This window comes from Rhincodon typus, chromosome 5, assembly GCF_021869965.1.
Source record: "Rhincodon typus isolate 14 chromosome 5, sRhiTyp1.1, whole genome shotgun sequence".
NCBI classification, from domain to species: domain Eukaryota; kingdom Metazoa; phylum Chordata; class Chondrichthyes; order Orectolobiformes; family Rhincodontidae; genus Rhincodon; species Rhincodon typus.
The window spans coordinates 50140220-50167580 of NC_063336.1; the positions used below are offsets into that span (position 1 = coordinate 50140220).

The 27361-nt window shown below is 39.1% G+C and overlaps 2 protein-coding genes across 4 annotated transcripts in view; one reads left to right on the forward strand and one right to left on the reverse strand.

Moving 5' to 3' along the window:
- Nucleotides 1-1474, forward strand: part of esco2 (establishment of sister chromatid cohesion N-acetyltransferase 2) — a 46909-nt gene extending 45435 nt beyond the window's left edge. For both annotated transcript variants that reach the window (XM_048596763.1, XM_048596762.1), the window contains exons 11-12: nucleotides 1070-1251; nucleotides 1342-1474. In XM_048596763.1, coding sequence (XP_048452720.1) covers nucleotides 1070-1251; nucleotides 1342-1474 — 315 coding nt within the window. The remainder of the gene's footprint in view (nucleotides 1-1069; nucleotides 1252-1341) is intronic.
- Nucleotides 1475-2082: 608 nt separating this feature from the next.
- Nucleotides 2083-27361, reverse strand: part of pbk (PDZ binding kinase) — a 27015-nt gene continuing 1736 nt past the window's right edge. The window contains exons 2-8 of one of the 2 annotated variants that reach the window (XM_048596765.1): nucleotides 23407-23517; nucleotides 22059-22158; nucleotides 20631-20773; nucleotides 19507-19676; nucleotides 13537-13666; nucleotides 11204-11365; nucleotides 2083-3209 (exon numbers count right to left, since the gene is read on the reverse strand). In XM_048596765.1, the coding sequence (XP_048452722.1) occupies nucleotides 3001-3209; nucleotides 11204-11365; nucleotides 13537-13666; nucleotides 19507-19676; nucleotides 20631-20773; nucleotides 22059-22158; nucleotides 23407-23476 (984 nt within the window). In that variant the 5' untranslated portion in view covers nucleotides 23477-23517 and the 3' untranslated portion in view covers nucleotides 2083-3000. The remainder of the gene's footprint in view (nucleotides 3210-11203; nucleotides 11366-13536; nucleotides 13667-19506; nucleotides 19677-20630; nucleotides 20774-22058; nucleotides 22159-23406; nucleotides 23518-27361) is intronic. The other variant, XM_020529573.2, reaches the window with a different exon arrangement.

The following is a 27361-nucleotide window of genomic DNA, read 5'->3' on the forward strand; positions in this document are numbered from 1 at the left end:
GCCTGCTGTGTTCATCCAACTCTACACCTTATTATCTCAGATTCTCCAGCATCAGCAGTTCCTATAATCTCATCATGATCCATGCATTTTTTCCCACAGTATCCTTTTCTAATTTATCTCAACTCCCCAATAACCTCTGATCGTACCTTCACTGTTTCTTTCCTACTGTCTTAACTTGTCTTAATCCGATTAACTCGGAGAGAAAATTATTAAAGTATCCCTGACAATAACTTTGAACCAAATCCAATCTATGATATATGTTCCTTTCCAACAAAAGCAAAATACTGTGGCTGATGGAAATCGTAAAAAGCACAGAAAATCTGGAGAAACTCAGGTGTGGCAACATCAGTGAAAAGCAAAACAGTTAATGTTTGAAGTTCAATATAAGTCTGATAATGTGTTTGTATTCCTTTTCATTGTACTGAGTTCCTGTGGAACTTTTGCTTGGTATTAATTGAGTACATCTATAAAGAAATAAGCCATATAGAATATTTGGAGAAGGGAGAGTGAACAGCAGAGACTTACAAAATTAGATTTAACAATTCAAGTCCTGTGCGACTTCCTAAGAAGAGTCATACCAAACTCCATGTTAACTCTGTTTCTCTCTCCTCAGATGCTGCCAGATCTACTGAGTTTCTCCAGCATTTTGTTTGTTTCAGATTTCCATCATCCATGGTATTTTGATTTCATTACAGAAATAGTCAGACACTACAAGGTAGCAGTAACAAAGGAAAAACTGAAGGGCTCTAATGATTCTACAGTTAGCTGTTCTAACTAATCTGAAATACATTGATTTATTTAGTTCCTTAGCAAAGGATCTTGTCAGAACCTTTAGTTGCCTAAGAGCCTTAGAGTGGGAGATTTAAAGGGGATTTAGTGATAATTTGCTTGTGGAATCTTGCTTTATCCAAATGGAGTGCCGTGAATGCTTCCATAACTTGGGTGCCATCCAGCATTCAGCAGTTCTTTTAATTTTTGGACAAAGTATCAATTTAAATTTCTGCAATTAGTATGATAGAGGAGATTCTTCATTATTTGTTGTTTTAATTTTCCTGTGGTACCTCCAAAGGCCTTTCGGGTGCTATCTGAACCTACTGATCAGAAGAATACAGAGAACCAACCATTTGATCATTATCGTGCCTGGAGATGCTCTACCGTGCCAGAAGAGGCTATTTGTGGCATAAGCAGAATCTGGGTCTTCACTTTGATGCGGAGAAAACAAATTGCCAGTAGAATGGTGGACATTGTTCGGTAATTTTTTTTAATAGTCTTTACTCCTGTTTATAAAATGCACTAGGAATTTTACATAACTGACTTTAATATACTTCCATCTTTTTTCAGAAATACATTCATGTATGGAACTTGCCTGAATAAAAATGAGATTGCCTTCTCTGATCCAACACCATCTGGCAAGCTTTTTGCAACTAAATACTGCAAAACGCCAAATTTCCTGGTTTATAATTTTATTAGTTAACCTGAATGTTTTGACTCAGTAACCACTTACCAATTAGTACAACCTTTGGCAGAGTGAGGAAGACTCAATTGTTTACTTTACAAATCATAAATACAAATTGGCATTCAGCAATTTTAATGGATTGTGCTTTTCAGGATCCAGGATCCACGATCCACCTCATTAAGTCATGAAAAGTCTAAGAGTTCATTTGGATTTGTACATGTTGGATAACAGGTAATTCAAAATCCAGGAAATTTGGCATGGCCTTAGCCCAGTGTGGGCAGCTGTACCTGTATATTTGATTTTTAAATACATACTGGTCTTTTGACACACTTTGCACTGTTTGCTTTTAGATCAAATGAGTTTTTACAATGTTAATGGTTACTATGTTAATTATGTCATGTTAAAATGGATCTGTCGATACTTTATATGCTAAATGGAAAGGATTGATTGGGAGATGTAAATATGCTTAATTTTATTGTTGTTCGCCTTTGTCCTTCAAACTTATTGCCTATAGTACAGGCTTCCAGAATAAGAGTTTTCAGAATACACAACTTAGTTTAGAAAAGTGAAATATCTGCATAATAAGTTTATCACAACTGGTGAATTTCAAATTGTATTTCACTGTGCATATTTTAACAGCTTTTTGCCCCTGAAAACATTTGATCCAACACATTGTTAACATCTGTAGAAATTACTCATTATTGTAATGCAATAAAAAGTTAATTAAACCTAAAGTAGTATTCAAATCATTCTCTGTTTTGATTTTCAAAAGATTTTCTCATTTTTAAAGGGTATAATTTCATGTTTAATTTGAAAATTGCATGTTGTTATGAAGAATTCTGGTGATTGACCCCAGATTTGTGTTACCCTTTCCCTAAGAGGTAGCATTCTTATATGCAAAATCTAAATTCACATCTTCACAATTATTCATAGTGTGGTTAGAGAATAAAAGGTCAAAGCCAGTCACTAATTACAAAAGAACAGTTCAGTAACATACATACTACTAGTGACAAATACAAACCAAGCTGATCTCACATAATAAGAGCAATATGAAAGGTAGAATACTACAATATTTAGCCATCTTAGTGAGTACAAATCTAGAGACCATGTAATGATAAGTATTTGGGAGAATGGTTTTGTTTTAATTAACATGAGCCACACTTGATTGTGGTAGTTTTAATATTGTTTAAACAGAATTAGAGCAAATTCAAAGTGTCACATGCTCTAACATCAGAGTTCAGTATCTTAAAACAAAATTTCTGCAATGGCATCAACAAAAATGGAGTCCTACAGTTTAGGCCAGTCATACATTTCAGCTTAGCCCCACATGGTATACTGAACAGATCACCTTGAATCTATAGACAGAAATCAATACTTGAAACTTGGGTCATATTCTGTAAATGTTGCTCAATGCATGCAATTCAGTTAAACTTGTAAAATATAATGACATTAACATTAGAATTTAAAAGTGGGTTAGTATAATTAATTTTACATAAGTACATTCATAAAACAAAGACAGGTTGGGCAAAACATTTCATTGAACTTCATTTCTTTTCAGTTGCTTTCTCCAATTCTTCTACTATCTGTGCAGCTGAGGGGCGTTTTTTAGGATTTTCATTTGTACAAACTAGGAACAGTTCAATAACCTGCCTGTAGGAATCATCTAGTTCATCCATGTTGAGTGCAGGCCTGGTTCCTAAAGCTGCATAGTAAGCATCTTCATCAAAACTGTCTTCATCCTCATCTGCAGAGTCTACAACCGAAGAACAAAAGTGAAAGTATTTATATACAGTACCACAATTATCCATGTATATTTCCTACAACCACAGGGACGAAGGACAGTTTCATCTTGTCCTGATTTGTTGCACTTAGTGTTTTCAAACTTGTTATGGATGGTAATCTGCAAACCCAGCAGCACTATACTACCTCACATGAGGGATAAAATGGAAGCATACAAGTGCAGTAGGCATTCTAATAACTTCCAAATATACTCCCTTAACAATAAATATTGAAAGATAGAACAGTGCCCACAGAAGTACTTCCCATATTAACCATAACTGCTACCTGCATTAAGAAATTGCCCACTTTAGTGATATTTATCAGGTTTATTTTTTGACATTGTACTCCCCCTCAGTGAAGTATTCCCAATCCCAAGGGAGTATGTATGTCCACAAACATTAAAAACGTGCAAAACACTACTGTTATGACTGATGGTTAACATTCCCAACTGCTACTTGCACATGAAGTATCTTTCAAGGTGGAAGCTCACAACACAAAGTATGTCCCATGTCATTTTCCATATACAAAAATGGCTGTCATTTTTCTAGCAGCATGAGATTCCGCTCCAACAATACAAGAAACAGAACACCATCCAAGTCAAAGCACCTGTTTGATTATCACCATATCTACAAACATTCAGTCCTATCACCACAGAGACTAAGTAGCAGCCATGTGTACCATTCTGGGACCACCACCATCTGCAAGTTCTCCCCCAAGGCACTCACCTGTGACCCTGACCCTGATTTCTTCAGTGTCATTAGATACATTTTCCTGGAATTCCCTCCCTAATGGCACTGCAGGTCTAGCTACAGCATGTAGACTGCAGCTCACCACCATTATCTACTCAAGGGCAATGAGTGCTGGCCTGGCCAGTGACATCCATATCAAGCGAGTGAATAAAAATGCCAGAGTGGGAGACAGATCTGCTCTTTCAATCACAGGGTCTCTCCTGGTTTTGCTGCTCCTCCAGTAGTCAAGGGTGGGAGAGAGCAACGAACTCCACAATCATGGGCTCCCTGAATCTTTAGGGAAGATCACAAGACATTGAAGATTTAAACCATGGCTGATCCAATAACACAACTCCAATTTCCTGCCTTATCCTCATATATCTTGATTCCCTTACTGATCAAAAATCAGTCTACGTGAGCCTTCAACAGACTTAACAACCTAGCCTGTATGGCCTACTGCATTAAAGAATTCTACAGATTGTAACTATCTTCAGAAAAAAAATTCTTCTACTTCTTTAATGGTGACCCAGTCTGAGAGTATTTCTCCTGGTCCTAGTCTCTGCCTAAAAGGGGACACATGCTTTCCACACCTACCCTGCCAAGCCCCTCAAGAATCTTATACTTTTCAATAAGGTCTCCTTTCAATCTTCTAAACATCAATGAACTCAATCGCCCAAGAAAATCCCTCCATATCAGGAGTCAACCTAGCAAACCTTCTCTGGACTGCCTCCAATGCCTTTCCTTGAATGAGATGACCAAAATTGATCACATTATGCAAGAGTTTTAAATAAGTAGCTAGTGAGATGTTTGCAGCATTGGTTTTAATTTTCCAAACTCATTACTTTCAGAAAAGGTTTCTTCAGATTGGAAAATAGCTAATATAACATCTTTATTTAAAATGGGAAAGAAGCAGAAAGCAGGAAATAATAGGTCAGTTATATTGACATCTGTCTTGGGGAAATGTTAGAAGCTATTATTATAGATGTTATAACAGAGCACTTGGGTAAGATTAAGGTAATCAGCTGGAAACAATATGGTTTTGTCAAAGGGAAGTCACATTTAACTAGTTTAATGGAGTTGATTAAAGCAGTAACTTGTGCTGAGGGTAAAAGGGAACCAGTAAATTTAATGTAGTTTGATTTCCAAAAGGCATTTGGTAACGCGCCACATCAAAAGGTAATTCAGGAAAATAAAAGCTCATGGTCTTGGAGTTACACAATGACATGGACAAAATATAGGCTTTCTAATTGGCAACAGAATAGGAATAAATGGGTCTTTTTCAAGCTGGCAGGATGTCACAAGTAGTTTTGTCATAGGGGTCAGTATTAGGGCCTCATATAAGTGACTTGGACAAAGGTAGGAAAGTGAATTGTGAAGAGGACATAAGGAGACTACACATGGATGTAGATAGGTTAATTGAGTGGGCAAAGATCTGGTAATTGAGGTTGGTTGGCTCGCTGAGCTGGTTTATTGTTCCGCAGACGTTTCATTACTGTGCTCGGTAACATCCTCAGTGCAGCCTCTGATGAAGCATCGGTGTGTTTGTCCGCCTGGTTTTTAAACTCTGGGGTCCGTTGCGATGGATTGCCTCACTTCCGGGTTTCCTCCGTAGTGGAATGTATACGGGGTCGAGTTCAATGTGTTTATTAATAGCATGCTTCGTGGAGTGCCATGCTACCAGGAATTCTCGTGCTTGTCTCTGCCTAGCCTGTTCAGGTGAACTAAAGACCCACTCCCCGCCATGGACAGGACCAACGTCATCTACAAGATCCCCTGCAGAGACTGCGAGAAACGCTACATCGGACAAACAGGAAGGAAACTAACAACAAGAGTACATGAACACCAACTGGCTACAAAAAGACATGACCAATACTCACTCATCTCAATCCACATGGACAAGGAGAACCACGACTTCGACTGGGACAACACCAAGATCCTGGGACAGGCTAGGCAGAGACAAGCACGAGAATTCCTGGAAGCATGGCACTCCATGAAGCATGCTATTAACAAACACATTGAACTCGACCCCGTATACATTCCACTACGGAGGAAACCCGGAAGTGAGGCAATCCATCTCAACGGACCCCAGAGTTTAAAAACCAGGCAGGAAAATACACCAACGCTTCCTTGGAGGCTGCACTGAGGATGTTACCAAGCACGGTAACGAAACGTCTGCAACACAACAAACCAGCTCAGCGAGCCAACCAACCTCAACACCCACAACCAGAGCTACAGATCTACTCCAAAACCTTACAGATCTGGTAAAGAAAGTATATGTGGGAAAGTGGGAAATTACATTTTGATGAAAGAATAAAAAGCAACATCTGGCCTGACGAGTGCCCTTCTCTCCCTTGATCAGGAAAAGACATTCGACTGAGTAGACCACGAATATCTGCTCGGGTCTTGCCCGGATCCAACTTCTGTACGCTGCCGCGGAGCATCTACTGAAGGTTAACAGGTCCCTGACAGTGCCCCTGCACTTTGGAAGAAGACAGCCTCAGTGCTGCCACCTGTCCGGCCATATAAATTGTGCAAGTGGTTGACCAGTTTGTGTCTGCGTAGCGCAGAGCCGGAGGTGGTCTTTTCAGCATATGATGATGCGCTTATGTTGACAGACCCAACTGCCTTGTGGGAGATGCACAAGTGACAGGAAGTCTACTCTGCAGCATCCTCTGTGAAGATGAACTAGAGCATGTGTTCAGGACTTCTAGCAGGTCTGTGCTAGATGGATCCTCTGCCAGAAGAGCTCCAGTACTTCATGTGGAATACTACTCACCTTCTCTACCTGGGAGTCTGTTTTTGTCCTGCTGAAGAATCCTGGCCGGCAAATTGGCATGAGTTGGAAACCAAGTGACCACTTGCCTAGCATGCTCGACAAGACTGCACCAGGTATTGTCATAAACCAGCTGGTTGTTGCCATGTTGTGGTTACAGCTGATCACTTTGATCCCTACCCCTGGTTTTGTCATGACCATTCAGGGAAAGCTCATCAAGTTTTTCTGGGACAAAAGGCAACACTGGGTCACCGCTGCGGTTCCAAGTCACCTGCTTGAGGGGGGAGCGTTTATGCGCTGGTGTGCCTTTGCACTCGGATAGCAACTTTCCGCTTTCAGACCCTGCATGATATCTTTACTTCGAGTCTCTTCCGAGGTGGTGAACCCTGATGATGTATTTTTTCCCCCCCAACAAGTGTGAGGCCTCCATTACAACACACAATTCCTGTGACCTGGCCTTGGATCTTCTTTTGGGAATTGCTTGTCTTCTATTTGGACCTGATCACAGTCTGGGACACAGTTTGCTCATGCCAGAGCTCTGCCCCTACGGCAGTGGCAGTTCTCATCAGGGAGCCACTAGTCAGGAACGGGTTCCTCCTCAAGCGCAGTTTGCGCTGGCCAAGGGAGGAGACAGCTCAGGATGCAGGGCTGACCAGAGTCGATGACAGACTGGATACAAGAGGTGTGGCAGCTCAAGTGTGCGGTGGGCTTCCAGACGAACAGACTCCTGTGTGACTGGAACTCAACACAGGCCCCATGCCATGGACCCTGGCCAATGACGTGGTGCTGCAGAATCTAAACCATCTCAGGGATATCCACCCGGTGCCCTTTCGAACAGCACAGAGGAATTGTGTGTGCAGGCTGATGCTGCACACTTCATAGCTAAGCCTTTGACTGCCACCCAGATACGCCTTGATGTGACATTTTGCCCTTCGGTGACAGAGATCCCCAGCGGAGAGAGGTCCTCACTTCTTACATCGGGGATCTGGGGTGGACAGTGTGCATGCGTCAGTCCCAGACAATCGTCGACTGAACAAGTTCACCAGGTGCCAGACCACATGCACGTTGTGTGGCCTGGAGGAGACGGTGTTTCACATTTATGTTGAGTATATCCAGTTGCAGCACCAGTTTTTTGAAGGGGCTGCAGCTTAAACTTTGATTGCACTTCAGCCCCATGCTTCTGATCTATGGGCACCTCATGTGGGGAGGGGCGGACTAATCTATGGATCTTCTTGTGCCTTTGCTCCCAGGCCTGGCCAAGATGTTCATCAACAGGTCCAGTCTTAGGGCTGAGGAGAGGCTCATCTGTCCTGCTTTTGCGGTTATATCCACGCTTGGGTGAACGCGGAGAGGAACCAAGCAGTGTTCACCAGTACAGTGGACGTCTCTCGTGACTAATGAGTGGTGAGGCCATTTTCAGTTTAGATAATGATATATTGATTTAGTAGTATAGGTTTCTGCTCAACTTTTTAAGTGTGTGTTTGTTCTCGGCTTAGTGCCCATGAAAGGGCTGTTTTGCTTTTCCTTTGTATTGATTTTGAACCTCTTGGAAAAGCAAAAGGGTTGGTTTTTATTTCAACACCGTAATGTCCCTGGCCCAGATGTGCTTGATGGGTTTAGTGAGAGGGGAATTTTACTGTTAGTTGACATGGGTGGAGGAACTTTTCTCTGGATTTCAGAGCTTGTCGTCTATGTCCCAGGAGCATTTTGATGAGGATGGACCAGAGGAGTTTTATTCTTCTATTTTCATTTCTTTTGATTTTGAACGAGTCAAAGTAAGTTTATTTTACATGTTGGCTCCTTGCAGTCCCTGCTCTGGGAGTGGATGGTGGGGATGGAGCCAAGGGAGTGCCATTTTTCATTGGTTTACTTATTTTTATTTTCCTCAGAGTGACAGGAGCTTTAATTTTCATTTATGAAAGTTAAGGAAACTTACTTTTTGTTTCAAATAAGAAGATTGCACCTTACTTTATTTTACCTGATGCTGTCCATATCCCAGGAGTGTCTGATGGGGGCAGTGGTGGTGGTGGTGGTGGTGGTGGGGGATGGTTGGGGAGGTGGTGGTTCTTGACTTTTCTTCTGCCTGTATCTTTTGTATAAAAGATTAGGAGTATGCTGTGTCAACTCCACACATTGACATGGTTTTGCAGTATCTCCAGGATTGGTGCACCCCTCATTCACAAACCAAAAACAGCCTCATTTGTTCTTATTATTCAACTCAAACTTGCCCTGGTGAAAATCTACTCGTCCCAAGGCCACTCATTGCTCAGCAAACTCTCGTTCTCTCTCCTTCTGCACATTCAACTCTTGCCCCTAATGTTATCACCTCACTCTTGCTGTGCCTTCCCACTAGCACAATCCCCAAATATCACCACATGGCGTCAAATGTAAAAAGTAATAACATCTAAATGGTGTGGTTGCAAATGATCTGGGCGCCCTACTGCATGAATGGCAGAACGTTAGTATACAGGTATAGCAAGTAATCAGGGAAAGCAATAGAACGTTATGTCTTACTGCGACGGGAATCGAATGTAAGAAAGGAGGTTATGCTTCAGTTATGCAGATGATAAAACCACAGATATAAGAGCAGAATTAGGCCATTCAGCCAGAGTCTGCTAAGCCATTCTATCGTGGCTAACGTTTCTCAACCCCATTTTCCTGCCTTCTCCCAGTAACCTTTGATCTACTCACTAATGAAAAACCTGTTTACCCCTGTCTTTAAAACACTCAATAACTTGACTTCCACAGATTCAATACCCTCTAGCTAAAGAAATTTCTCATCTCACTTCTGAAGGGTCGGCCCTTCACTCTGAACCTGTGCCTTTGGGTCCTAGTCTCTCCGACTAGTGGAATTATATTTTCCTTGCCCATTCTATCCAGGCCTCTCAGAATCCTGTATATTTTAATGAGATCCCCCTCATCCTTCTAAATTCCAGAGTACAGAACAAGAGTCCTCAGCTGCTCCTCATATAATAAGCCCTATATTTGCAGTATCATTCATGTAAACCTTTTCTGTACCCCTTCCAAGGTCAGTACATCCTTCCTTAGATACAGGGTCTAAAACCGCCCTGAACAATATTCTAACTGCGGTCTGACCAGAGTCTTATGCAGCTGTACATCCCTGCTCTTGTATTTTAGCCCTCTTCAAATGCATGCTACCACTGCAATTATTCTCCTAACTGCCAAATCGAACCTGAATGGTAACTTTAAAAGAATCATGAACTATGAATCCCAAGTCCCTTTATGCTTCAGAATTCAGAAAATAGTCTATGCCTCTCTTTTTCCTATCAAAGTGCATAACCTCACATTTTCCCACATTGTATTTCACCTGCCAGCTCTTTGCCTACATTCCTAGCCTTTCCAGGTTTTTCTGGAGCCTCTCCACTTTCTCAACACTACTTGTCCCTCCACCTATCTTTGTGTCATCTGCAAAGTTAGCAACAATGCCCCCAGTTTCTTCATCCAGTTTGTTGTTGTTTAATGTGAATAGTTGTGGTACCAACACTGACCCCTTTGGAACTCCCAAGAGTCACTGGCTTCCATCCTGAAAAAGACCTCTTAAACCCCACTTTCTGCCTTATGCCAGTCAGCCAATCCTCTATCCATGTGTACCTTGTCCCTCGCACCATGGGCTCTTATCTTATTTAGCACAATGCAGTGTGCCACCTTGTCAAAGGCCTTCTGGAAATCCAAGTAGATCAGAACATTAGTGAGACCAGATCTGGAATAGTGCGTAAGTACGGATTACCATACTTACAGAAGGATGTTAATGTATCAAAAGCAGTTCAGAGAAGGTTTACCAATCTTATACCTGGAATGAGCAGATTGTCTTATAAAGAAAGGCTTGGCAGGTTTAGGCCAGTATCCTCCAGAAGAGTCAGAGGTAACATTATTGAAACTAAAAAGATCCGGAGGGGACTTTACCAGGTGGATATGGAAAGGATGTCCCTCTCATGGAGAATCTAGAACTCAGGTTCGTAGTTTAAATATAAGGAGTCGCCCATTTAAGACAGAGAGAGAGAAAGAATTTCTCAAGGTTAAATCATTGGAATTCCTATTCTCAAATGGCAGTGGCTGTAAAATCTTTAAATATGTTTAAGGAAGAGGTGATTACCAAGAGGATGAAAGATTATTGGAGTTATGCAAAGATGTAGAATCAAAGTTGAAAGGAGATCAGCCTTGATCATATTGAAAGTTCGAGCAGGCTTGAAGTGCTGAGTCACCTACTCATTTTTTGTTTCTATTTACGTCCAGTTTAGCTGTCGCATGACATTGATGTGGTTAATGTGAAAGTCTCAATGGATGGAACCCAGGAAATAATGGAGACAGTCCATGATTTTCTGCCCATTCATTCATTTTAATAAATGAAAAGCCAGAGAATATTATATATACAAATTCTCAGATCCATTCAGTGAAATAGCCAGATCATTACAGAATTTATGGAAATCTAGAGAATTGTAAGCTTACCTTCAGAAATATTTATATGAGGCATAGAAAGAGTAATCATTTCCCATAATGTAAGGCCATAGGCAAACATGTCTGATTTGTCTGTAATTAGGCCATTTTCTTCCAGAGCTTCTTGTGGTTTCCATGGTTCAGTCCCAATGTATGTTGCTTTAGGATCACTTACTGGAAAACAATTTTAAAATGACATTCTGGATGTGGAGATTATAAAAATCTTTAACTTAAAACTGTTAGCAACACTTAAAGGATATGTTCCAGAGCCAGAGCCAGACAGAAGGAACATAAATCAAAGCTCTCCATATATTAACAGAACTGAGTTGAGTAAAAACTGGAAAATGGAATGAGAGGGGGAAATACACACAAAACAAAGTTAACAGCTTAGAAAATAAAAGTATTTGGAACAATTTCTAGCTAAAGAGTACCAGTAGGATATGGGCACAGACTAAACGTGTGATTCAATGCATAGGATAGACTCAAAAATAGAAATTGCTGGAAAAGCTCAGCAGGTCTGCAGCATCTGTGGAGAGAAATCAGAGTTAACATTTTGGGTCCAGTGACCCTTCCTAAGAGCACTCTACTTTAAGCGCAATACACTATTTTTACACTTCAATTCTGAAGTAGTATGGTGGGTATAGTGGAGACAACACTTGGGAGACATTAAAGCGATAGCTAATTAGTTGGAACTAGACTAAGTTTCTTGTACATGAGCTTCAATAGCCCAAGTAGTCTGTTTCCTCTTTTAACACATTTTCATGGTTGGGGGTATCTTCACCACTTTAGCACAGATACTTTCAGATGAACAATAAGCTGAATATACATTTGTATTTAAGCCAACCTAAAATAAAGACCCCACAGACTTAAAATATTAGCAGATGGCAAAACATTCCTTTCCACTAAGTTAATATATTTTGAAACCAGTGAAGAGCAAAACTATGTTCAAAACAAATCTTGCTTCAGGAACCCTGCTGATGACTAACACTCTCAAAAGACGGTCAATCTCAACAAGCTTTTTTATTTAACATTAGGGTGGAATAAACTTTAAAGGTCATATACATTGCAGTTTCCAAAGATTAACAGAATTGAAGGACAATGTTGAGCATAAAATCCTAAACATAGCAGCTGTTTCTCTTTTCAACATCTATTAATTTTGAAATTAATTGTAAATGCAAGGAACTCCCTCAAATCAAATTGTTCAAACCATGCCTTGGTCTTCACTGATAATGACGATAACTAAATAAATTTCAGAGTTGAATAGCAACAATTTAAAATAATTTACATGCAGTATACACTTCCATAAGCACCATGAAATCAAAATGGTTTGATCAATTAAGCGAATGTACATGACTGTGTTGAGAACACAAAGTTTAAAAAAAAGAAAAAGAATCAACAAGTATTAAGATTTGCCACATTTTAAAAAATATTCATTGTGATGTAACACATTTTCAAGAAGTTCACCACTGTTCTCTTGTAGAATATTAGTACAACTCCTGATGAATCATTTTATTAATGACATATTAATTTATGTCATTGGATGGATGTATTGATTTACTGATTTATAACTATTGACCAGAAGTGTGCTGATCTTTCAAAGCAAAGGACATGGTTGTAGCAGCAGAAAAATATTGCATTTGCAACGAATGTGAGCTGGTTGAATGGAGTAACCAAACCTACAACACTTAAGAGCTCACATACCCAGTTCCTGGATGTAAAATACACTGGATTTGAATAGTCAAAGAAACTGCCGAGAGCATCAAACCTCTGCTTTCCCTTTCTCAAAAATCTCTTTCAACCCACTGGAAGGTGGAGGATTCTTAAAGGAAAAATCGGAATCAACATCACTATTCCCAGAGAGAATATGACCAGCCATGCCTGATCAAGGGAGAATCTCCGGAGCGACTAGCTTGTGTGGAAAGTGACTTTGGCTGCAGAGCAGCATTTGGACAATCTGAATGATTTATACTTTCTGAACATAATTGTACCTGAACTATGCTCTTTAAGAAAACTGTGCCAAGTTTCATGTCTTTCCCAGGCTTGGAGGATGTTGTGTGAAAGATTTTAAGGAGTGTGGTTAAATACATTTGCACATTACAAACCTTTTGTTATTTGTGCAGAGTTGCAAAAATTATGTTCTTCTCCAGTAAAACTAATTTTTTACTTGTTAACTCAAGGAGCCTGGCAGACTGGCTTTTGATGCAGTCTAATATTTATAATTGGCAATATCAGGTCCCTTTTAAATTCCAAGTTGCTGCAGCAAGTGGAGGGATGGAACACGAAAAAGAATTAGTCCACCCTGCTAATTTATTTCTACTAAAATTGACAAATGAACTGTCACGTACCTTGCATGTTCTCATCTAATTTGAGTGAAACACCAACATCACAGATCTTAATGGTCTGAAAATCTCCTTTAATGACGATATTAGAAGATTTGATATCTCCATGCAAGAGTCTTTTCTCATTATGCAGATACTGAAAGTTTCAAAAGTAAAGAAATATTTAACAGTAATAATTTTGCAGAAATGCAATCAGTGTATGAATGTAGTATTAAAATGTTCCTAATGAAATAAAAACAGGCCGAAATTGAGAACATTCATATCTCACTGCTGTAATTTCTCTTGCGTCCTCCATGAAGCAAAGTGAACTTTTGATCTTGCTATTTAAAACAGAAATACCATTGTTTATTCTTTTTAAAATGAAGTATTAGTTTAGCAAATTGCCAATATGCAAGGCTGTAGAAAGCAAGATGATGCAATATATTAACAAGAAAGAAATCAAAATTATTAAACATTAACCTCATTTACCTCATGAAATGGTCAGATCTGCATAGGTACCTGAGCTAAACACACAGCAGTGGTATGACATAGCAGAGTCAATCATCTTAGAGTGGAGCAAAAGCACACTATTTTTGCAAGTTAAATTGCTGTATTAGAAAAACACATGTTCTACGTTTTTCATTGCAAGTGATTAATGTTATCCAAATGGTTTGACAACAGCTAAAACATTAGATGAGCAAGTAGAGGAATAATCTACCAATCAGTTAATTAAATTGGAACTGCTCCTGTACAGGTCAGTAGTATTTTCAAACTGCATTGGCAAAAGGTCATTTGAGAGAATGCAGAAATGAATTAGGAAGCCAAAATATATAGATATCACTGCCTTAGGACTATACTGGAATTGCATGTATACATAAACGAGTTCTAATACAACATTATAAAAAAATGCCACTGTCTGGTACAGAATTGTGAATTTTATAAAATCCAGTACTTTAACTTTACTTTATCTATCATGACACAGACATCTTATATTTTATAATCAATCTGTTCAGAGATGTTATTACTCATCTCCTGAGCAGGGAGGACTTAAACCAAAATTTCCTCGCTCAATACTGGGACACTATCACTGTGACACAACAACCCTACAGACATTTCAAACACCATCAGTAACATTTTGTCCATTGATTTAATTGAAAACACTCTTATCTGTGCCTTCACACTTTAATTAGCTTTATCATTGAAGGATATATTAGTGTAGTATTCATTTACTCAATTAATAACATCAGCAACCTTCATCCAAAATAGGATTTTTATTTTAGAAATTTTAGAAAGATTGTAACTATGTAATGTAAGATGTATGATTTATGTATATTTTGATATTATTTATTTTGGATCTTTGAACATTGATCTAGTGACCTATGGGCTTTTTGTGTGCAAGGGGTTTTATGATTAACTTGGAAATATTTCTACAGCAGGCGTTTTCTTTGAAAGCACACTATTATTCTTCAGGAATTGTCTCTAATTTAGCTTTGTTTACACTGGGAGAGTTTACGAGCAAATGAAGCAAACAGTGTAGTGCATTAGGCTTTCAAATAGAAGATTCTGCATTTTTTTTGTACTTAACAGAAACACCCACACCATGAGAAAAAAATCATTTTAGTTTCAGTTTGGGTCAGTTTGCAGACATCTTGTTTGAAGCTAGATGTGTAAAACAGCTGCTTCTGAGTTTTAAGATTGTTAAGAAATCTGTTATCTCATTTCAAGGAGTTTAGTTTAAAACTTGCAGAGCAAATGTGTTCAGTTAAAATCCTGAAGGGGTTATTTGAGGCCGAGGAAATCTAAGTTCCAAAAAGGCACAAGACTAACAGATTCTCAAGATAGGAATTGAACCCACAGTTAAACCAACCTAATGGATGTGAAAGAGGAGGAAATTCTCTCTGGCGAGAGTTCTGTAAAGAAGTGTTGTTGCAACTAATAGGATTGTATTTTATTGTGTCTTTCTATTAAATTTGTGTTATACCTAACAGTTTAGTTTATTCTGTATTATCCTCATTTCTTTTGCATTAGAAAACTTCTGTTTTGTTAAAAGCAAATGTACAGCATTGAATGTTTTAGTTTCAGTGAAAGACCACCTTATCAAAACAAAAAAATACCAAGCCAGGTTTTACTCTGGGATTGACTTCCCTAGTAGTAACATCAGCTGGCATCATAACAGCTGACATTAACTAGACTTTTTTTTAAAAATAAATTTGTTCTTAAATATGAGTAAATTGGTTAAGACCTGATTTATTAGGTATGCACAAGTACCACAAAATGACAGTAGTGAACCTTCCTGAATATTTGCTTTAATAATTGCATAGTTTTTCAAGATCATATTAAAACTTAGCATGCAATTATGAACTAGAACAAGTAACCAGACTGGCTACAGTAGGCAGCATTTCATCCAATAAAACATAACTGTAGCAGCAGCTGGAGTTTTACAATAATCTTGCTTTGTTGTGGACATTTACTTATGGCAGCAGCACAAACTCATTGATTCCAACTGCATAATTTTACCCCTCCTAAAACTTTGCACTTCCTTAAACTTTGATCTTATGTATTCCTCACTGAATCATTGGGAGCCAGACCTTCAGCTCTCATGAATTCATGCTCCTCCTAAAAACCCATTTCTCCCGATGTCTCTATTTTTACCTGTGCTCATCTTTCTGATTACATGTCTATGACATTTCATATTACAAAGTATTGTGCCTTCAGTGCTATTGATGTTGTTCATGTGAACTTTCAAAACCAATCTGATAAGTTACTGTAGAATAGCAAAATTGAAGACCATGATATTCAAGGGCAGTGGCTACATGAATATAAAAATGGGTAAGTGAGAAACTGGAGAATAGCAGTAACAATTGCTTTACAAATTGGAAGGAGGTATATACCAACATATCCTAGGAATGCAGTTGAACCTAATGTTCCATTTGATACACATTCAAGAACTGGGCCATAATTTCAAAGTTTGTTCATGCCATGAAACGTGGAAAGGTTGTAAACAATGAGAAAAAGGAACAAACAGCTGGTTGTTACCCATATGTTCTAAAGAGACAGCCACTAACAGATAATTCTGTTGAAGCTAATGTCACAAATTGTAAGTGTCTGTATTCATCTTCCAACCATCCTCAGCTGCTTCATCAATGACCTTCCCCTTCCAACATTAGTCGTGTAGTGGAAATGGTTCTTGATGATTGCATAATGTTCAGCACCATTTATAACTCCTCACAACTGAAAGAGTTTGTGTCCATATGCAGCCAAGTAACACTGTTTGAGCTATAGAGAGAAGCTGAATAGACTAGGCTATTTTCCCTGGAGCATCAGAGGCTGAGGGGTGACCTTATAGAGGTTTATAAAATCATGAAGGGCATGGACAGGGTGAATAAACAAGATCTCTTCCCTGGGGTGCCAGAGTCCAAATGTAGAAGGCATAGGTTTAAGATGAGAGGGGAAAGATTTAAAAGGGACCTTTTACGCAAAGAGTGGTGCATGTATGGAATGAGCTGCCAGAGAAAGTGGTGGAGACTGATACAATGACAATATTTAAAAGGCATCTGGATGGGTATGTGAATAGGAAGGGTTTAGAGAGATATGGGCCAAATGCTAGCAAATGGGACCAGATTTATTTAGTATATCTGGTTGGCATGGATGAGTTGGTCCGAAAGGTCTGTTTCCGTGCTGTATATCTCCATGACTCTATAAACCTCAGAAGCACAGATTTGTGAAATGGGCAAACACAGAAATGCTAATAGCTTTGATGTAGTAAATAAGGAGAAACGGTTTCCAGTGACAACAGATGGATAACCGAAGGCACACATTTAAGATAATTGGTGCTGTAAGAAAGAAATGGCGTATTCTGGAATGAACTGCCCAAAAGGAAGTAGATTAAAGATAAACTTTCAAAAGGAAATTGGGTAAATATCTGAAAAGGAAAAAAAAATTGCAGTAGTATGGAGAAAAAGTAGGTGATCAATAATGGGATATGGGAGCAGATGGAAGGGGAAAGTGTGTAGATTTACCATTCTAGTGAACCCTGCACTTGTGCAAGGTCTTGACATGCCACCTAAAATGTGGTGTCAAGAACTGGCCACAAAATTATTCTCATAAATAAGTATTCTAGTACTTTAACCAGGACTCCAGAGGTAGGGTGAGAATAACTGGTGGCATCAATGAGCCTTTGTAAAACTAATCTATAAAAACTGAAAAGTAGGGGCAAACTCTCAACTGATTGGAGTCATACCTAAAATAAAGGAAGAGGCCTGTTACTTTTGGAGACCAATCATCTCAGCAAAATTAGATTACTGCAGGGGTTTCTCAGGATAGTATCCTAGACCAAAATATCTTTAAATTGCTTCATTGAATTTGCGCCTTAAGATCAAAGTGGAAGTATCTGTTAATTTTTGCAGTGTTATCAGTTCCAGTCCCAACTCCTTAAAACAAAACAAACATTCCATACCCACTTGCACCAAAATCTGGATATTCAGGTTTGGACTGACAATTGGTCAATAACATTTGTGCCATCTAGGTAGAAGGCAATGACCATCCCAAAAGAAAAATATAACCACCTCCCCTCTACTTTCAACAACATAATCATGTCCATATCCTCCAGTATCAGCACCCTGGGAAGTCACCATTCATTAGAAAATTAACTGGACTAGCCAGATAAATAGAGTGGTTACAAAAGCAGATCATTGGCTATGAATTATTGACAAAGTATCTTGCATAAGTCCCCAAAACCTGTCCACCATCCACAAAAACACACATAAGTAGTACAACTAAACAGTTCTCTTGTCTCAACGAGTGCAGCTTCAATATTACTAAAAAGCTTGATTACAATTTCTGACATATGGAATATTCCCATTTAAACCCACAGAAGCAGAATTAGAATTCATCAATAATTCTCAATCTGCTATTAAACTTAAAGCTACATTACACAAGAAAAGTATTAGTGTATTTGACACCAATATTTAAATTGGGACAAGTCAACAAACATAGGCTGGCCACTAAAGTTTGATCCCCCTAAAAATAACTGATATCCCTATGCAGAAAAGGCCATTACTCTAAACACCTTCCACAGATTGTTGAGATCACAGCTAATGAATTTCCATTGCATATACATAAAACTAGGAGATTTTATTCAGTCGGTTCCAACTGTATTCATTGCATCTCAGATCTTAATCTTAGAATTAAATTTAACCATTCATACAATGCTCATTACAATACTATTCATTACATAATTCCTCTTCTGGTGGTGCCTGAATATAAGCACATGTAATATAGACAGTGAATATCCATTTGAAAGGCAACAAATCCTAAGCTTCCTGGCTCCCAGTTATCTTTTTTTATAGAATCCCTACAGTGTGGAAACAGGCCCTTCGGTCCAACAAGTCCACACTGACCGTCAGAGCATCCCACCCAGACCCATCCCCCTATAACCCACCTAATCTAAGCATCCCTGAAACTGTGGGCAATTTAAGATGGCCAATCCACCTAGCCTGCACATCTTTGGACTGTGGGAGGAAACTGCAGCACCAGAGGAAACCCACGAAGACACGGGGAGAATGTGCAAACTCCACACAGGCAGTCGCCCAAGGGTGGAATCGAACCCAGATCCTTGGCGCTGTGAGGCAGCAGTGCTAACCACTGTGCCACCGTGCGGTTGACAGATTCGACAGATTTTAAAATGTTCTCTCTCCACTGCAGCTTTCCTCTCCCCATTTGCATCTTCCTTCTACTTCCCTTACAAAACCTCAAATCCCTTCACAGTCACTTTCTTCCTCCAAACCCCGTAACAATTTATTCTTCCCATCTGGAACGTCAATGTTATTTCACTGTCACTTGTTCAAAATTGCAAAATTTCTTCCCTAAAATTATGTCACACAACATCAGCAATTCAAAAAAGCAATTCATCATCTTCCCTAGAGGAAGTGGAATTGGGCAATTAATATTGGCCAAATACATTGCTCATCATTTGCAAATGAATATTTAACAAAATACCTTCAATCCACAAGCTACATGTAAAGCTACTTTCAGGATGGTAGACGCAGGAAAAGGTCCTTTGCCATTTTCATTCCTTTCTTCTATCAGGTCATTCAAAGACTTCTCTCCTCCAAACTCCATAGCTAGACATTGAGTCCCATCACTTGCTTTCGTAAATGCTCTGTAACCTGTAGACAGAAGATATCAAGAGAGAAATGTTAAAACTGCTACTGTTTCTTAGGAGTGTAAAGATTATTTCAATACTTATTTTTAAAAAATGAATCTGCAAGTTTACATCTGCAACCTCTCCATTAGTTGCTACAGTTATTTTACTAGAATTTAAGTGAAACAGAGATATATAAAAACAAGCATTAGGATATCCATTCAAAAGCTAGCACAACCATTGTTTATATCTAATAGCAACTGTGCTTAAGAAGAAATTCAACGTCAGAGATGCTCTCAGACAGAAGTGAGTGCTTGGTGGGAAAGTTTCAATCAAACCTTTCAACAGAGAATTGGATAATTATCTAAAGAAAAAAAAGATGTGGGGCGACAGGGAAAAAGCTGAGTAGTATCAGGTGAACTTTTCTTGCAGACAGCTTGCACAGGCATAACAAGCTAAATGGCTTCTCACGTGCCATAATCATTTGATGAATTCAAGTTGTTTGCGATGGCAGTGATAGAAGAATTTTAGCTGAATCAGAATTTCCTACTTCCCTCCAGTAGCATGAAATTTTTAACATCCATTTAACTAAGCAAATTGGATCTCCAGTTAGTGTCTCATCCATAAGAAAAATAACTTATTGGCATATTGCATATCTACAATAATATTTTGGACATTACAAAGTCTAATTTTTGTTAGCGGTCCAACCATAGGTGTGGAAGCACTTCAAACTATGGGTGCCAACCAATCAGACTAACGCTGTTTGATATAAATGGAGGAATATATTTTGATATTATTTTGAGGCAGACTTGTGAAAAGACAGGTACAATGTGTATTACTAACTAGAACTATATAATTCAAATTTCTATATTTGTGATACCAATACTACTGAGCAAAGGTTTATCTTTTAAAAATAAACTAAAGTTCATATTGTCCTTTCTCAGGTTTTTTTCTACATTAAACATGTAAATAGACATACCAACAATATTTGGATGCTCAATATCTTTCAGAAGTTTGGCTTCTTCCTGAAGTCGCTTCAAATAAATATTTTCCTGCTTTGTATTACACTTGGCATTAATCTTTTTCACAGCCCATGGAGAACTTGATTTGCCTGTAGGGGATCTAAAAACAATATTTTTTGGAAAATAGCATGACCGCAATACCATTAAATTACATCAATATATTCCAATTATGTGAAAATACTGGAGACACACGGGGACAAATCTTTTTCATGTTATGAATAATGTAATTTTTCACAGGTTTAGTTCCTTAATATCAGTTTCATAGAATCCCAAGTGCAAATAGAGGCCTATCGGCCCATCAAGGTTGTAGTGACTCTCCGAAGAGCATCCCACCCCCCCACCCTATCGCTATTAGCCCACATTTTACCATGGCTAATCCACCTAGACTGCACATCCCTGGATACCACGGGGCAGTTTAGCATTACTACTCCACCTAACCTGCACATCTTTGGACTGTGGGAGGAAACCGGTGCAGTCAGCAGAAAGCCACACAGACACAGGAAGAATATGCAAACTCCACACAAAACAGTCACCTAAGGCTGGAATCAAACTCTGGTCCCTAGCACTGTGAGGCAGTAGTGATAACCACTGAGCCACTGTGCCACCCTACAGTGAAAAAAAAACCTATAGCTCATCTTAGAGTTGACAATACTTAACCAGGCTACAATAGTCTCAACAGCTCCCAAACTGGTTTTGAAAACTCACATATGGCAATTAGAAAGTAACCAAGGCTTTGAAAAAGAACTAACAAACTACATACCAGATTTTCAAACTAAATAATGATATTTCATGTGAAGCTGTCAAGACTCGTGGAATTAATGGAAAATTGGCCAAGTGTCTCAAAATTAGAAAATACAATGTGACCAATAAACAATACTCCATGAGAAGGTACAGTGACTAGTGACATTTTGCAAGGCTTGGAATTCTTTTTAAGCTATTCATAAAACACCAAAGCACTGTTACTTAACTATGATCATCGAAATCATCCTGCTGCATTTGTAATAACAACTGCTTGGTAGTTAAACCATCATGATTGCAATTATATCAAGTCTACAGGTTGTGCGAGGAAGAATTCTTTTCAACATACATTTTGGACGTTGTGCGATATAACTCAAAAGAAAACAAAAAGAAGATATCAGAACAGGCTGCTTAAGGTCAGAACTCTCAGGATTTTCAGAAGCCCAACATCTACAAAGGCCAAGTTTGATCACATTGGGTCTACAAGAAACCAGGTTTTATGAATCTACTGTATGACCATAATTTTTTCTACTATTGGTGTCTGAATAATAAACTTGCACTTAAACAATGTATTCAAATCTGAAACACAAGGAATAATGAATTTAATTCAGTTCAAAAAATTTCCCAAAAACTTCTCAATGACTAACCTTTTCATGAGGTAAACATTAACTCCGGTGCCGTAGCCTAACTTCTTCATAAAGGGAGAAGCAGGAATGACCAAAGATTTAGGATTCTCATTCCAAGAACCTGCCAGTATTTCAAATAGAGATTATAAAGAGCAGAGCATACTTCATTTATGTATATTGTACCTTGCGCTGAAATTTCCAATTTATTATGCATTAATATAAAATTTATCAAAAGAACATTGAGGTAGTACAGTGGGTCAGTGGTTAGCACTGTTGCCTCACACGCCAGAGACTTGAGTTCGATTCCAGCCTCGGGCAACTGTCTGTGTGGAGTTTGCACATTCTCCCCACGTCTGCGTGGGTTTCCGCCGTGTGCTCTGGTTTCCTCCCACAGTCCAAAGACGTGCAAGTTAGGTGGGTTGGCCATGCTAAATTGCCCATAGTGTTCAGGGATATGTAGGTTAGGTGGGTTAACCATGGGGTATGCAGGGTTAAAGGGATAGGGTAGGGGGCTGGGTTTGGGTGGAGTGCTCTTCAGAGAGTTAATGTGGACTTGTTGAGCTAAATGGCCTGTTTCCACAATGTAGGGATTCTATAATTGCAAGTGCCCAATGCATACTTAAATTACTCTGCACCAGCAAAATGAAAAGAAGAGTGACCTGTGAGAAGCACAATGTAAATTCTGGAACTAATTGCTTTTGTTCAGCTACATAAATTGACTACCAATTTAAACATACTGAAAATAGCAATTCATTATGACAACTCAAATAAGTCTCTACCTACTATGGAAACTGCTTTGGTGAGTTGATTTGAGCTATACTAATGTAGAAACTAAAAGCTCAGTTTTATCACAATTTTAGTAAGAATTCAAAATTGACTTCTAAAACGAACAGATTTCATTTATGTAGCACATTTTAACCACATCAGGACATCCTAAAAACAATTTACACCCAGTTGTCTGTCTAATGACATGTGGCTGCTGCAGTAGTCAATTTGCACGTAGAAAGCTCTCTCAGACAGCACTCTGATACTGATGAGGGGCAAGTACTCGCCAGGACAGCAGTTTTGAAGATGCGCAGTGAAATGGGGACTTTTAGATCCACCTGACATCAGTTACGCTTCCAACAATGCAGGACTCCAAGTCTGGTGAACTGGCCTATAATTTTGTATTCAAATGCACGAAAGAAACTTGAAACAACTAAATTCTTACTGAGTTAAGGGAGCTAATGGAACCACAGCTGACAACTTAAAAGTTAGAGTGTACAGGATTATCTAATTTACATTTCATACAGTCTTCTCTAGTTTGAATGTCTTCATATCCAGATGAATTTGACTAAATCCCACTTCTCACAATTCAGTCAGCTCATACCTGATAGTTTCTTTTTACTTTCCTGCTGGCAAGGAGATTTGAAAGGGCAAGGTTCATCCATATATTCCATTTCCAACTAGAAGCGTCCCCAAAAGAAAGGGATTTTCACACCTTCAAAAGAAAAAGAAGAGTTTAGAAAGCTGTTTGTTACTATTTGAAGTTTCTAATAAAAGCCCAAAATCTGAATGAGGAAATCACTGGGAATATTGCTAGATAGGTTTGTCTTGCACCCTCCAGCTCACCTTTTTTATGTTCTGTAAGAATCGGAAATGACGCTATAAAAGCAACATGGCAAGTAGGTCCTTGATGAATGATGGGACTAATGAACTTAAATAATTGATCAACAAGGAGGAAGTGAGGAGGAACTTCACGAATAGTTGTTAGTGTCTGGAATTCTTTAACCTAGAGATAAGTGGAAAATTTATTGTGGAGTTAAGCTGACAATCAGTCATGACCTATTGGACAGTGGAGTGACATAAGGGGTCAACTGGCTCAGGGTTGCTCCTTTTTCTTATATTTTAACAGAGGTGCCCAACAATTTACCACCCAAAAGAATGAGAATCCATACTCAATATCGTTCACATTCTGAACCATTAGAGTTACAAAATATATTTATAGAGTATCTGAAGGATGAGAACCTGAGTGGGGAGACAGAATGAGGGAAACAAATATAGAAATGAAAGATAGATGGAAAAATAGAAAAGAAAAGTGAAAGACAGAGGAAATAAGGGTTAGCAGCAAACTGGGCCATAGTACAAAAATGTGTAACAACATCAAAAAAACATTTAAAGTTTGAAACAACAGCACAAATAATTAAGGATGTACAACATGATTACAATACCAGAGATAAGGCTGCAAGGTAACCACGGGTAGAAAATGAACAACCAAGGGTATTCAATCTTTTGAAACATAAGAACATCAAAAGCAAGCATGAGTAGGCAATTCAGCCCCTCAGGCTCGCTCTGTCATTTAACCCGATCATGGCTGATCTCATCTTGGCCTCAACTCCACTTTGCTGCCTACTCCTTGCAATTGTTTAACCCATTACTAATGAAAAATCTGTTTGTCTATCTCCTCCTCAAAGTTATTCAGCATTCTGCCGTCCACTACACTTTGAGGTAGTGAATTCCACAGATTCAATGTACTTTGAGAAATCATTTCTCCTCCTCGCTTTTAAATCTGACCATCACCCATCCAGCATCAAACAATGACCTCTCATTCTAGATTGCCCCACAAGGGAAGCATCCTTTCTACATCTACTCTATCAATTTCATTTAGCATCTTACATACCTCATTTAGATCTCCCCTCATCTGTCTGTAGCAAGTAAAGGCTAATACTGCACAATCGCTCCTCATAAAACAAGCCTTTCATCTGTGGAATTAATCCAGCACAGCCTTCTCTGAACTGCCTCCAAATGCAGTCACATCAAGTCAGGAGATCCAAACTGTACATAGTACTCCAGATGCAATCTCATCAACACCTTGCACATTATGATGACACCGCCTTAATTTTATACTCCATTCCATTAACAATAAATGACCAAGTTAAATTTGTCCTCCTTATTAACTGCTGTATCTGCATACTAGCTTTTAGTAACTCTAATCCCTCTGCTCCAAAGCATTCTGAAACTTTGGAAGGAAGGACGGGCATAAAGGAAAAAAAGGCGGGATAGCTTTGTCAGTGAAAGATTAAACCAGTGCAATAGTGAGAAAGGACTTGGCGCAGGACATCTAGATGCAGAATCAGGAGTGAAGAAACAAGGGGCAGAAAACAGTCAGATTAGTCTCAAACTCTAAACAGTAATTATAAGTTAGGGAATGGCATTGAACAGGAATTTAAAAATGCATACAACAAGGGCACCGCAGTAATGATTGGTGACTTTAATCCTTAAATACATTGAACAAACTGCATTACCAATAATAATATAGTAGATGAATGTCTGAAGTGTGTACAAGAGTTTTTTTTCAGCCCAGTACGTTGACAAACCTTCTAGGAAGCAGGCTATTTTAGATATGTTTTTATGCAATCTTGCGATGAGAGATTATTTATACCATCTTTAACAGAAGAGACTCTGTTGTCCCTTGCAATTCAATGGCATCAGCATTACAGAATCTTCCACAATTAACAACTTGGAGGTTACCATTGACCAGAAGCTGACTAGCCACATAATTACTGTGGCTACAAGAGTAGGTCAGAGGCAAGGATCTTGCATGCGAGTAGTTCCCCACGACTCCCAAAGTGCTTCCACCATCCATAAGATATGGGTCAGGAGTGTGATGAAATACTCCCCACTCGTCTGTATCAGTGCAGCTCCAAAAACACTCAAGCATGACGACACCATCCAGGACAAAGCAGCCCACTTGACGGGCAACACATCCCCAAATATCAAACATTATCACACTGCGAAAGGAGTTTGCCACAATCAACTTAGTGGCAATAGGCAATTAGCATGCAAATAAAGCAACTTCTGTAATTTCACAGGAATATTATGCACAAGATCTGTTTTTGTAAAGTTAGTGGAAAAGCAGCACAAATCGTCTATTAACTTGTACAGATTCGTAATTCACTAGTTGTGACTTTTTTTGTCATTCATTTGTGGGATGTGGGTGTCACTGGCTGACTAGCATTTATTACCTATTCCTAGTTGCCCTTAAGAAAGTGGTGGTGAGCTGCCTTCTTGAACTACAGCAGTCCACCTGCTGTGGATTGATCCACAATGCTATTAGGAAGGGAATTCCAGCATTTTGACCCAGTGACAGTGAATGAATAGAGATATATTTCCAAGCCAGGATGGTGAATGGGTTGGAGAGGCACTTGCAGGTGGCGGTGTTCCCATGTATCTGCTGCCCTTGTCCTTCTAAATGGAAGTGGTCATACGTTTGGAAGGTGCTGTCTGAGGATCTTTTGTGGATTTCTGCAGTGCATCTGATTTACACAGCAATGACTGTCATTCCTGTTGTTAAATTAACAGCAAACTCCGCATTAGCTTTGCTGAAGACAATAACATTTTAAAAAGATTAAGCAGTTTCAAAACTTAATTTAAGTAAAACTTTTTCTATATTATTTGTCCAATTTTAAAGAAAAATACCACTTTAATTTCATTTAATTGTCTATAAGGGATCTCCAGTTTAAAATTAATCTTTCCAGCCTCAGCTTTGCATTATATTTATATATGCACAAAGACAGACATATATGGATGCAAATTTGATGACAAAATCAACTTAGGTGGTACAGTAACTACAGCAATATAACATGGGAATTATAAAGCGACTTTGGCAAATTTGTAGAGAGGGCAAATGTGACAAGTGAAATTAAATGTGAAGAATTGAGAGGTCACCCATCAGGGGCCAAGAAATAGCCAGAGTATTTTCTAAATGGAGCAAAACTAAGTGTCTAGTGGTAGACAAGCAAAAACCCAAAGCTATTGGGCAAGCAGAAAAACCGGCCAATGTTTCTGTTGTTCCTAATGTTTCTGTTATCATCTCAATTATTTGCAGTTCAGATTAGAGTCCCTCAGCAGCGGTCGTTCCCTTGAGTAGTGTTTGGTTATTATTTTATCCCTCAGTTTGAGTTTGCTTTTGAAGGACGTAACTACTTTCGACACCTAGCGCAGGTTGGTTGAATGTTTTGTGCAGAATCAAACACCAGAGATTGTAACCGAACCAGGTCCAAGCGAGGGAATTATATTTGTCCCCCGGGATTCCGCTCTCACTTTCCTGCTCGGGTGCGGTGGAAATCGGAAAACTCTGGACAATGGGCCGTTAACCCACACCCTCTCCCCGGGAGTGGACAATGGGCCGTTAACCCACACCCCCTCCCCGGGAGTGGACAATGGGCGGTTAATCCACACCCCCTCCCCGGGAGTGGACAATGGGCCGTTAACCCACACCCCCTCCCCGGGAGTGGACAATGGGCCGTTAACCCACACCCCCTCCCCGGGAGTGGACAATGGGC